The sequence below is a fragment of the Centroberyx affinis genome, unplaced genomic scaffold (genome assembly GCF_046629955.1).
Source record: "Centroberyx affinis isolate AG114_WGS23_722 - 3 ecotype Tasmania unplaced genomic scaffold, CSIRO-AGI_Caff_v1 ptg002423l_1, whole genome shotgun sequence".
Taxonomy (NCBI): domain Eukaryota; kingdom Metazoa; phylum Chordata; class Actinopteri; order Beryciformes; family Berycidae; genus Centroberyx; species Centroberyx affinis.
In genome coordinates this window covers 12,501-25,000 of record NW_027280669.1, presented here as the reverse complement: position 1 = coordinate 25,000, position 12,500 = coordinate 12,501, and the positions used below count along the sequence as shown (strand labels likewise).

Here is a 12,500-nt window from a genome sequence, read left to right as displayed (position 1 = left end):
GAATTTGATTAAAATAAATTGTTCTAAAGAAAATAAATGATGTGCAGACTTTATGATACATTATACAATTTTATTCACATATTTTTTTTTAACTGATTTTTAAGTTAGACATGGGAAAGTACTTGATAAAATGAAGCTGCATTCTTCCACTTAGTTGAAGAGTCAGTTATATTAGTGTGCTTCTTAAGATGATGAAATAGGTTATGGAAGTAAAACTAACTTTGGTAAAACATTGAGAGGACTTGCTTATAAAATAGTAACATTTTGTGACCGGTATTCTCTGTTGTCCAGGCAACAGTTTTTCCCCTCAAAATGGATACATAGCCTTTTGGTATAAACCCTTTGATTGTTTTAAAGCCACAGTGAAAGGAAATCCATAGTGTGTGTTCCGCTGTAGGTTTTGATATGCATTTAGTGTTGTGTTCTGGTCCATCCATTGAAAGTAAATATAGCTGAAGAAAGCTAATCTGTAGTGCAAATTAGTAGCAGCTGCTCATTTGGATGTGTGTGTATGTGTGTGTCTGCACGGTGGTGGTGTATGTTTCGCTGTGATATCATCGCATGGTGTGTGTGTTTGTGTGTTATGTCTAGCCAATATGCTGTCTGTGTGATGTCTGGTCTGTGTGGGATTGTGATATAGCCTGTGTCTTAGCCATGTGCGCAGTGTGTGTGTGTGTGTGTGTGTGTGTGTGTGTTTCTAGCCGGCTTGCAGAATGGTCAGTCAGGCACACACACACACACACACACACGGTGGGAGGGGGGCAGAGTGTTCATCAGAAGATAAGCAGAGGAGACTTAATCACCTTCAGATGTGAGGAGGCCACTTCAGCCTGCCCTCATATCCACACACAGCACCTGACCCTATTATGTGTGTGTGTGTGTGTGTGTGTGTGTGTGTGTGTGTGAGACAGTGTGTGTGTGTTGCACGGGTGCACATATGTATTTCAAGAGTGAGCCAAATGGTCTGACAGTGCTCTTGCATGCCAGAGAGACACACAGGAATGATTTCAGGGTGATTTATGTCACACATCAATTTGCGTCTGAATTTCACTGTTCAGGCCGTCGACACACTGCAGTTGAGCAACTCTCATTGCTACAACAGGAGTGGCAATTTCCCCAAACTGTTGTGCTGGTGAATCAATAGAATTATATTATTCAATAACCACACTCCTGGCCTTGAGTCGCAATCAAGACTCTCATTTTTTGCAACCAAAGTTGTGTTTCTTTTAAATTCAAAGCAGGGACAACACTCTTTTCCTTCCCTCCCTCTATATTTCCTTCTTCCTTCCTTCCTTCTTTCTTTCTTTCCTTGCCTCCTTCCTTGATTCCTTGTTTTTTTTGACTCATGTCCTTTTTTCTGAATCTTGTGCCCTTTTTCCAAATGTCATCAACTTTCTCTCAACCAGCTCCTGCTAAACCTAAATGTAGTTTGAAAGGGTCTTGAGTGAGTTAGAAAGAGAATGCGCGAGTGACTGAGGGAGCATGCTAAATTTAGTCGAAGACTAACAGCGGTCAGAGAGACAGAGAGAGAGAGAGACAGAGAGAGAGAGAGAGAGAGAGAGAGAGAGAGAGAGAGAGAGAGAGAGAGAGAGAGAGAGGTTCCTTGCTGAGGTTCAGGCCATTTTAACATGTCAGGCACTTAAATGGCCAGTCTGTCCAATTGTCCCCCCTGTGTATATCAATGTGTGCACACCAATTTTGCCCACTCCTTGCTGTCCTGCACTCCTGTATGTGTGTGTGTGTGTATGTGTGTGTGTGTGTATGTGTGTGTGTGTGTATGTGTGTGACGTAACAGCTGGACATCACTTCTTTTAACACTGCCTACTTATGTGCTTTCTTTTGCTCTCATTTTCACGCTCTCATTCTTTCTCCTTCACTTTCATTGTAATTGTGCCAAGGCGGTTATGGTAGCTTTCTTTTGCTCCACTGTATGAGAAAGTGTCTCTAAACAACATACACACACCACACACACCAACCAACTGCCTTTTTATTGCTGATAAATGAACATTGAAGTTTACCTGACATGTCCCTTAATACTTATGAGAAAAGTGATGAAATACTTAGTTGAGCCAAACGTTATATACTAACCTTTGAAAAAATATGACACATAAAATGATTGCTGCTTCCAAAGTAAAACACACTACAGAATATTATTAAGGTTGTTATCACATCCACCTACCTTTCAGTGTACAATCCATCCCAATTCAATCACTGATGCTTGCTTTTAAAGGCACAACATCACATTTAAAATTTTCAATTGTCTTCAACAGATCCTTGTGAAAGTGTGTGAACTGGCGCTTTTGGTTAACTGAAAAAGTGCATATTAGCACTATCAGCATTATTCCCTGAAACTAATGGGAGCTCTTGAGCTAGCTTGTATTTACTCTAAACTCATGGCATGAAAGTAAACCACATTATAGATAATAACTTACAGTACTGGCAATCTAAACAGTTTTACCTAAAAAATAACACCAATTATGACATTTATTCTTAACTGGATACACAGTATTTTGTAATGAAACCCATACTGATAAGTGTGTGTCTCATTCTTAGACATGGTTCTTACCTTTGAGTGCACATCCCAGACCTGAGTATCGTACTGCTGGTGCTGACAGACGGACAGGCCGGCCCGCTGGGCGAGCTGGCAGAACAAGCCCAGAGTGTCACCTCGCTGTGGGGCGAACACCAGCGCCATGCCCTGGGTGGAAAGAGGTGGGGGGGAGGGGGGGTTGAGTCATGGATGTGACGACTTTTAGGGGGTTAGGTAATGAATGTAGTTAATGGAAAGTCCTCACAAGTACGGTAGGGGGTACTATAATACAAGTGTGTGTGTGTGTGTGTGTGTGTGTGTGTGTGTGTGTGTGTACTGTGTTTGAAGTGTGTCATTTCCACACAGACCTCATTTCTTCCAGCCAGCCTTATCTATTGTCCAGTTTTATGCTTACACACACACACACACACACACACACACACACACACACACACACAAACACGCTGAGACATATAGAGCAAGTGGCCAGCTATGTTTCTCTTCCCTTTGATTTCTACCAGGTATTATACAAGGTAATAAACAAAAAGATTAAAGGTTAATTCAATCAAAACAGGAAACACATACACACTTCCCCCTATGTTCTGTGTCTTTCTGTGTGTGTGTGTGTGTCGCTGTGTATTTATGTGTTTGTGTGTGTGTATATCTGACATGTATATGTGGTTGTCTGCGTGTGTGTGTGTGTGTGTGTGTGTGTGTGTGTGTGTGTGCATCACAGGCACACACACACACACCCACCCACCCACACTAAGAGGATTACCAACAGGTTCAAAGTTTCTTTGAAATCCTTCGGCTTTCAGTTTTATTTCATATTTTGATCATGTTATTATTGTTTTAATTAAATGGATTCAAGAGGGATGCACACATACACACACACACGCACACACACATACACACACACCACGAGCTAAATGAACAAAAAAGGCAGCAAAAACAGCAGGATCATCCCCTTTGGACAGCTGTTTTTTCATCTGTATCTCCAGTTGCGGTGCAAGCCCCTCTCTCTAAAACAACAGCAAAACACACAAATAAAGACAGAATTCCTCCCAGCACTAATCAGCTGATTAAGGGGATCCGGCCCACCGGATGGACCACCTTTGTCAGAAACAACAAATTAGTGCCATTAGGTGGGAGAATTAATTGCTTTGTTAATTGTTTAATCAGCTTAGCAAATTATTAAATATTTGGCAAAGCTTGTTGTGGCAGTGACAGTGTGATGGCCGACACTCAAATCATATTAGCCCCTGAATTATCTCTGCTGGATTAAAGAGAGAGAGGGAGAGAGAGACAGGAAGAGAGACTTAGCACCCAGATGTACAACAATGGCCAGATGTCATGTCTGTCATTCAACTAGCGACTGAATTCAACTGCAGCCGAGGCAACTTATTGTAGGCGTGAGGGAAGTGAGCGCGTCACTTTGTAAATGTCAGCCAAAGTTGGAGATGTGCATCACTGCTGGCGACAACCGGAACGTACTATTAGCAACATAATCCATGAGTTTGCTCCACCACCGCAACGAGGAAATGATGGTTTCTCAGTTGCCTCAGTTGCCGCTCACAACCAAGGGAATGGGAGAAATGGGGTTTTAAGGACTTGATGCTAAACACAACACCACACTATAGTCTAGTGATGAGGCCTACAAGAATATTTGAAACCAGATCCATGTTGGCATGCTAGAAGGAGAGAGGCCATTTGCCTATCTCTCCTCTCTGTATCGTCCCCCCATCTCTGTCTCTCTCTCTCTCTCTCTCTCTCTGTGTCCTCCATGCATGGCCTCTCCCCATTTCCCTCCTTTCTTCTCTTCTCACGTTCCATCTTCATCTCCTCTCTCCCCTCTCCGTCTGCCTCATCCCGTCCTCCCATCTTCCCCTTCCTCCTCCATCTCCTCTCCCCCTTCCCTCCCTTCCTCGGTCCTCTCCTCTCTCTTCTTCTCCCTATCTCCCTCCCTCCAGCGCCCTTTTCACTCCTCTTTTTCATATAAAGACATTTCCCATAACAGTCTGGCCTCTGTACTTAAAACGCACCCCCCCTTCCCTCAGATAAATAGAAATCTCAACCCTATCTCTTCCAGCCTTTTGCTTTTTTCCCCCATTTGCTTTGGCTGTCGCAGCGTGGGGTCTTATCGCGGGGCCAAAAGGGAGAAGTTGCCTCGGCATTATGATTAAGGGAAGACAGGAGAGAGGGAGAGAGAGATCAGAGCAATGCATTCAAGTTGCTCATAATAAGCATTAAAGCATTACATGATATTAATCCTGTCAGACCATTAATGTGTATAGGGTTTTGGGCAAGGCCTAATTATGATAGAGAAGAGTGGGGGGGGGGGATTTAGAGGAAGGGGGGTGGGGATAAGCAGAGACGCATACAGTAGATGCACAGAGGCAAACGTGCACACACACACACACACACACACACACACACATACACACACACTTACGTTGGGTCGCAGTAATCTCCTTACAGCATCAACCAAGCTGGCTCTGTACTGGTCGAGAAACAAACTGAGAGAGAGAGAAAGAGGGAGAGGGAGAGAGAGAGAGAGAGAGTCAGGTTAGAATGCATTCCTATGATAGCAGCTCTAGATAAAGCAGCAGGCTATTTATTTTCTTTTGTTTACAAATAAATCCACCAACAGGAAGGGGGAAAAAACAATTTGCATGAGTAAGATGCTCTCCCATTTTTTTTTTTATGTCTGAGTTTCCATGTGAATTCACCTGGGCCTGTTTTCAAGGCGCTGAGAGGAATGCAGAACATCAAAGAGTCCAAAATGTGCACAGATACCATCGCCCATAGTACACACATACGTGCATACACACACACACACACATATATACACACACACACACACCTATACTTAGACACTTCAAAGTGACACAAAGGCACCGTCAGTGTTTGGAATTAATACCTGGTGCGTATGCATTGAAGTTGACGTGTGGACGTAGGAAGAACAAAAATGAGGAAAAAAATAAATCAAAACAAGACTTAATGTTAAAAAATCTAATTAACGGCTTCCATTCTAATCCGTAATACCTATGTTCTTAATAACACCTATACTGTCTGTGAGTCTGTGTGTGTGTGTGTGTGTGTGTGTGTGTGAGTGAGAGAGAGAGAGAGAGAAATGTATGTATACATGTTTTTCTATATGTGCACACACGTGATATAATGATTAGCACCACATGTGACTAATGCAGGAGTGTGTTTTATTGTATATGAGATTTCATCATGCTATCATACCGCTGTGATGATGAGTACATAAGTCTGAACTTAGCAATTAACATTATCAGATAATCATGGAGCTCTTGGGTGTGTGTGTTTGTGTGTGTGCACTTACAGTATGTGTGTGTCTGTGTATGTCTATATGGACATAGGTTTGTGTGCAATTGTGTGTGTACATGCAGGACTGACTATGGCTGTGTGTGAGTGTATGTTTGTGTGCATGTTTTACTGTAATCAGACCAAATACTAGGTTGATTCTTTATCATAACAATATAGAACATACAGTGTTTGTCTGACAGTGTGAGTCAGAGACAGAGGAATGAACAGGGAATAAGGATTTCCCACTCCTTTTTTTAAGGCTACAATATGCAACTTTTTTACATTAGAATAACAGTCAATAAATAAGATATATCGTACCTCGTCTGGTTCTGTGTGTGACCCTGTGTGTACTAGTAAATACCTTGCTTGACTGAAATTGGCTTTTTAATGGTGTTCGGGACGTTTTGAGTCATATAGAATTTGTTGTGGGCGCGGCGAGTGGTGAGCTTGGTTGTGGCAGAAAGCAGTAAGAAACGAAAGAACATCAAAGCTAAACATGCAACAGACAAAACCCGCTCAAAAACACGGGTGAACATCAGCATTGTTTTTATTAACTGCAGATTCCCTGCGTTCGTTGTCTCCTTCTTCGGTGCCTGTTATGGCTTTACGGATGATGGTTACCTCTGCCTCAGGCTAGATGCTGTTTCAAGGTAGACAGCAACTTGACCAACTGTGGGGGGCGGGACTAATATTAGAGTTCCTAAACGTTCCAAAACGTTACATATTGTAGCTTTAAACAGGCAAGTTGACCAAGAACAAATTACTTCTTAATTACAGCCAGGGGGAGTAGCTCCAGGGATCATCAAAATCACATCACTTTACTGTAATGCAGCCTTTAAAACCAGGAAAAGACAACACTTATGCCATATCACGATATTACGATATCCAAAATCTAAGACGATATCTAGTCTCATATCATGATATTTATAATATATTGCCCAGCCCTACTTCAATGGTGGGGATTCAAACTAGAAAACGTCCAGTTTTAGTACAGGTATCCCAGCTTATCACCAAGGATGGTTGGAACTGATTGTGAAAAGAATATATTGCTGCACATAATTGCAAATTCAGTGTTTTTACCACAGCACAATCACTACAACATGGTGATCAAGAGGAAAACTCAGACACTTCATTCCTCTACTGAGCGTGCTATCAAATTTCATCACAGCTTACAGCACCTGAGAAAACCATTTTCTACAAATCACGTCTGTTCTTTATTGGATGGTATACAATAAATACAATTGTGTCATTCACCCCTGAATCAGTACACTTGTTCTTTTTCTTCAATTGAGAGTTCAAATGGTAATTTTTGTGTTGAGTAATTTCATGACCCCTGGGCTCACAACTTGTTAAAACCCTACTGTATGATTTAAAAAAAGAAATAGTCAAGAGTCAGTGAGGGAAAAAAAGGATTACTTTCTTCCTTTATGAAAAAAATGTACTTGGAATTGTACAGGAATTATGACATATTTACCTAACTGCAGCAATATGCTTGCTTTCTCACTAGAACAGGATATGCAACACACACACACACACACACACACACACACACGCACACACATAAACACACACACGCATCCATGCAAGCCCAAAACCCAAATCAACTCCAATCATTCCAAACAAAGTAACACCTGTCTCTATATCCACAATGACAAATTTCAATCCATTATTTGTGTCAATAGTGTGTGTGTGTGTGTGTGTGTGTGTGTGAGACTGCATGTGTGTGTACCTATTATCACAGATGAGAGTGGAGTAATTTGACTAAAATGCAACAATACAGTGCAGATTTGACATAATCCCACACATCCGTCCAACTGGCCAGTGGAGCGGCAATCTGGACACAACTTTCCAATCACAGCCTCTGACCTTCCACATGCAAATCGCCTCGTCCCGGGGGGAAACAAAAGGAGAGGTAACACAGCATATAATATTTGACTCTCTACCTGTCCCTCTACCTCTGTCTACCTGTATATTCCTGTTTTTTTGTCTGTTTATTTACCTGTTGAATATTAACTTCTTCTGTCTGTAGAACATATGGAAAAAAATACATGAAAAAATACAAAAAAATAAATATATGAGGTCTAACTACCAGCCCACCAGCTCTTACTCAACTCAGGATGTATGTACGCATGTGTAAAGTTTATTATTCTTCCAAGGTTACACATAGGTGTAAAGTTTATTTGACATGAAAGGTGAGGGGTTTGTGTTTGGTTTATTTTTCTACAGATATCAGTTTACTGGAAAAGTGAATGGTAAGGAAAACAAGGAAGTGAGCTAGTTGGGTGGAGGTGACAATTGGACTAAACACACACACACACACACACACACACACACACACACACACTGCGGGCAAGGGAAGGACAGAGTGTCACTAAGAGGGCAGATGGGACAGTTAAAACTATAGACAATAGCAAGACAATCTTGAACTGCAGAGTCTTAATCTTGCTTTATGTCTCATTATCTTGTTATTAATGACATTTTTTCCTCTAGAGCTGTCTACAACTACAGCTACAACATTGTGACCTACCAAATAAAACCACGTATGACACATGTAATAAGCGGTTAGGGTAAAATACGCATAGGAGACAGCAGTTGGTGAACTCACCTGTAAGTCAATCGGCATCGCTGTAGATCGTATTCCAGTGCTATAATCATGTTATGAGATATTTGCTATTTTTCCTTTGTCTCTGTTTTTCAAAGTGAATATTTTTAAACAAATGCTGTCTAAATATTACAAGGTACTCCTACTAAAGAAGAGGGTGGCATTTTTAAAGCTTTCTGAAACATCTAGCTGAAGGTTATGACTTTCTCCTAAGTCTGCACTGGACACAATGTATGACCGAACGCAGACAACACAGAATGAGATTTTTTGAGATTTTGGCACTCAGTGGAATGCGTCCCTGTCAATCACACTGCTTGGTCAGGTCTAACTGTTTTATAATAAAATGATAACATAGACGAACCCTCAAATTGAGTGGTATTCCCCTTTATGGTTACCCCGATGCCTCCGCCCTGACCCGCTGCCCCCAGACGGTCAGAGGCCTATTGTCTCATGTTGACCCCTCCCACCCGGCACAGCCCGGTTCACTCCCCTCGCTACGCACACTCAGACTGATTGGAGGTCAGAGTGCATGGCCTTGGCGTGTGTGTGAGAGGGCTGCTGCTATATTTGTCTGCTCACACACATACATGAGCGTACAGGATGTTGTGAAGGGTCAGACCGTGGAAACACATGACATCATCATGATGATCATGTAGTTCCATAAGGGGGAAGTTAAGGGTTAATGACGGGGGTATAATACCCTTATGTATTTGTTACAGGTTTATGAAATTAAGTTGGTTAGTTTCATTACTTTATATTTTCTATCATCACTTATCTTCTCTGTCATTCTCCACTCAGAAATGTCTAGCATGAGCCTGACAAAAAAAAGTTGTCCCCCAAGAGTGATGCAGTGCTATTTTTTGACCAATCAGTAAAATCAATGTGTTCTATGTGGGAGAGAATCTTAATTTCTACAAAAATCCAATGATATACTGTATGTACATATACTGTACATAGCCCGGTTCCAGACTCCTGAATCGCATCCCGCCCATTCTTCAGATTTGTCATGATGCTGGCTCAAATAAGGATGGAGATGTATTTGTTCAAATTGGCAGTTAATTGCTACTGTATAAGCACACCCCATCAGTAAATCAGTGTAATTTTCTAAAAGCAGAATCTCAATGCCAAGTTGTATCATCCACCTCAGTTTTCTCAAAATCAGACCAGTAGTTTCCCAGATATCATATGTGAAACGTGTGATTCAAGGGAACTTCAGGGTGTGTTGATGGCACTGTGTATGTAATATTAGCCACACTCCAGTTGCCAGCTCTCAGTTGGATTACACCCTATTCTCAGTGCCAAGATATGAACCAAGAAACTTTCAGTTGTTAGATTAATTTGACACACGATACACTTTGTGGCTCTCATATTGATTGCCTAATGCCCTTTTCATTAAGTCTCCTGTTTTCTGTTTATTTTGCTGCCCTGTCTTGTCTTGTCCTATCGTGTTGTGCTCACGGTTCAGTAGTTTTTGTAGTTTTTTTCTGCTCTACTGTATGTCACTGTCCATCACTGACCCTCAATGGTGAATGTTTGTTTGGTTCTCTTTTTATTTCCCTCTCCTTCCCTCTCTCTAAAAGTCAATTTCCTGTTGCCTGGTTGTCCATGTAAATAAGAATTTGTTCTTAAGTGGTGGTCTGGGTAAATGAAGAGTAAACAAATTAATAAAATAAGGTTGACATTATTGCAAGACTCTCCAGTTCCTTTTTTGCAGTCCCATCCCATCCAGGAAATTCGCTGTTGCTACATGAACTCCCATCTAGGAAAACAAGACTAGGCCACTTAAGACCGGAATAGCAACACAACCCTGTAAGCACACACATTAAGAAATAAACCCATGCTCACAGTCCACACACACACACACACGCGCACAAACACACACACATATGCACACACACACAGACTAAATATAGTGTCTAGTGGAGTGTATTGCAGTGAGTGTGTCAACCTAGACCCTCTTAAAAAGATGCACAATACCAAAGCTGCCAGACAGAAGCATTACACTGGGTTCACTCTTTCATCCTATTAAGGAGGATGCAAGGGTGGCTTATGTGTATGTATGTGTGTGTGTGTGTGTGTGTGTGTGTGTGTGTGAGTAGTACGAAGGGATATACGTATTTGTGTTATACTAAATGTATTCTAAGAACGTGACTAACTGTGAAAAGTTTCTTGGCAAAGAGACTAAGCCCGCCACTAAGAATCTGTGTGTGTGTCTGTGTGTGTGTTTGTGTGTGTGTGAGGGAGGGTTAGAGAGAGAGCAATACAGTAAAAGGCAGAGACAAAGTTGACAACAGTTTTCTCTGTGTGTGTGTGTTCTTCATCTAATCTAATCTAGTGTAACTCTTCATCTGTGCAGTGAAAAAGAAAAGGTGCACACACACACACACACACACACACACACACACACACTTACTTTCTAGGACCGTGTGGTCATTGTGGTTTTACTTCATTGTGTGTGTATGTGTGGTACTATCAGTCTATTGTATGTCATTGCAAAAAAGGAAAACTAACCATGCAAACTGTGCACAAAAACTAACACACACACTTAGGGTTATACAATATATACACAAATGCACATCCATACCAATGCATACACACTGAGCAAGCACGTATGCACACACACACACACACACACACACACACACAGTTACGTTAGCGCAAACACACGCTCCTCAGCCCACACAGGCCATCTTTCATTTCAGAGTGGACATAAGCAAATCCTGCGGAATTCATTTCTTTAGGCTCTGAAGAGGTGTGTGTATAAAAAAGTGCATGTGTGAAACCAGAGAAGACACACATATAGTACAAAAATACAAACATACACAACACACACACACACACACACACACACACACACACAGACAGGGCTTTATCTCAGAGCCCACACATGGACAGCTTATGGAGAAAGCAGACGTGCCAATGGCCCAGCCAAGGATTCTCTGCCACCCACATGCCCACTGCAGGAATCCCTACTCGCTCTCTCTCTCTGTCTCGCTCTCTCATACACACACACACACACACACACACACAGACGCAAGCCACACACATCCCACACAGTTATTCATCGATGTGTGCATGCACGCACAAACATACATACACATGGCAGCCAGGTCGGTGCAGTATGTCTCTACTTCTGTCTGTCTGTCTGTCTGGCTTTCTCTCTCTCTGTCCATCATCCGGACATATTGGATTGTGCCGTTAATCCAGTGGTTGGAATATTTATATTACAGGAAAAAAACAGAGTTTGAATGTAAGCTTCTCCCTTCCCTCTCCTTTCGTTCCCCCCTTCATTTCATCCTTTTTTCTGCTCGTCACCTCTCCAGTCCTCTCCTGTTTCCTGCTTCTATCTTCTTTCTATCTTCCTCCACTCCTCTCTACACTCCACTCCTCTCCTCTCATCTCCCATTCTTACATCTCTTCTCCCTCTTGCCACTCCCCTCTCATCCCCTCCTCTCCTCTCCTTTCCTCCTGCTCCTCTCTTCCCTTCCCGGTCACTCCTCTCTACTGTAGTCCCATTCTCTCCTCTCCTCTCCTCTCCTCTCCTCTCCTCTCCTCTCCTCTCCTCTCCTCTCCTCTCCTCTCCTCTCCCCTTCCTGTTTCCTCACTCTCTCTCCTCTCCTTTCCCATCCTCTCCTCTCGTCTCCTCTCCACTCCTCTCCCTGTTTCCTCCCTCTCTCTGCTCTCCTCTCCCCTCCTCTCCTCTCCTCTCAGCGGTAGCTCTATTGCCATCGGTAGGGGCTATAATTAATCGGAGTGGAAGCCGCGTTGTTGACCTTTTCGCAGGTGATCATCACAATGACGCGCCCGTTAATCGGTCAGCCATCACTCTCCAACCACCACAGTCGCAATTATCACACAATCACTCACTCACACTCACACACACACACACACACAGAAAAGATGATCCAGAGATGGAACCACACAGAAAGCCATCTTGAGGCACACACACACAGAAACACACACAGACTCACATTATGGCTAAAGCATGCATCTGTGCTGAGAAAAATGGTGAATCTGAAGAACCTGCAATAGCTAAAT

At 42.4% G+C, this 12,500-nt stretch overlaps 1 protein-coding gene across 1 annotated transcript in view; it reads right to left on the bottom strand.

Moving 5' to 3' along the window:
• The window catches only part of LOC139656242 (calmodulin-lysine N-methyltransferase-like), a 28,218-nt gene that overhangs the window by 3,376 nt on the left and 12,342 nt on the right, over window positions 1–12,500 (bottom strand). The window contains exons 5-6 of the mRNA XM_071533751.1: window positions 4,983–5,046; window positions 2,567–2,698 (exon numbers count right to left, since the gene is read on the bottom strand). Coding sequence (XP_071389852.1) covers window positions 2,567–2,698; window positions 4,983–5,046 — 196 coding nt within the window. The remainder of the gene's footprint in view (window positions 1–2,566; window positions 2,699–4,982; window positions 5,047–12,500) is intronic.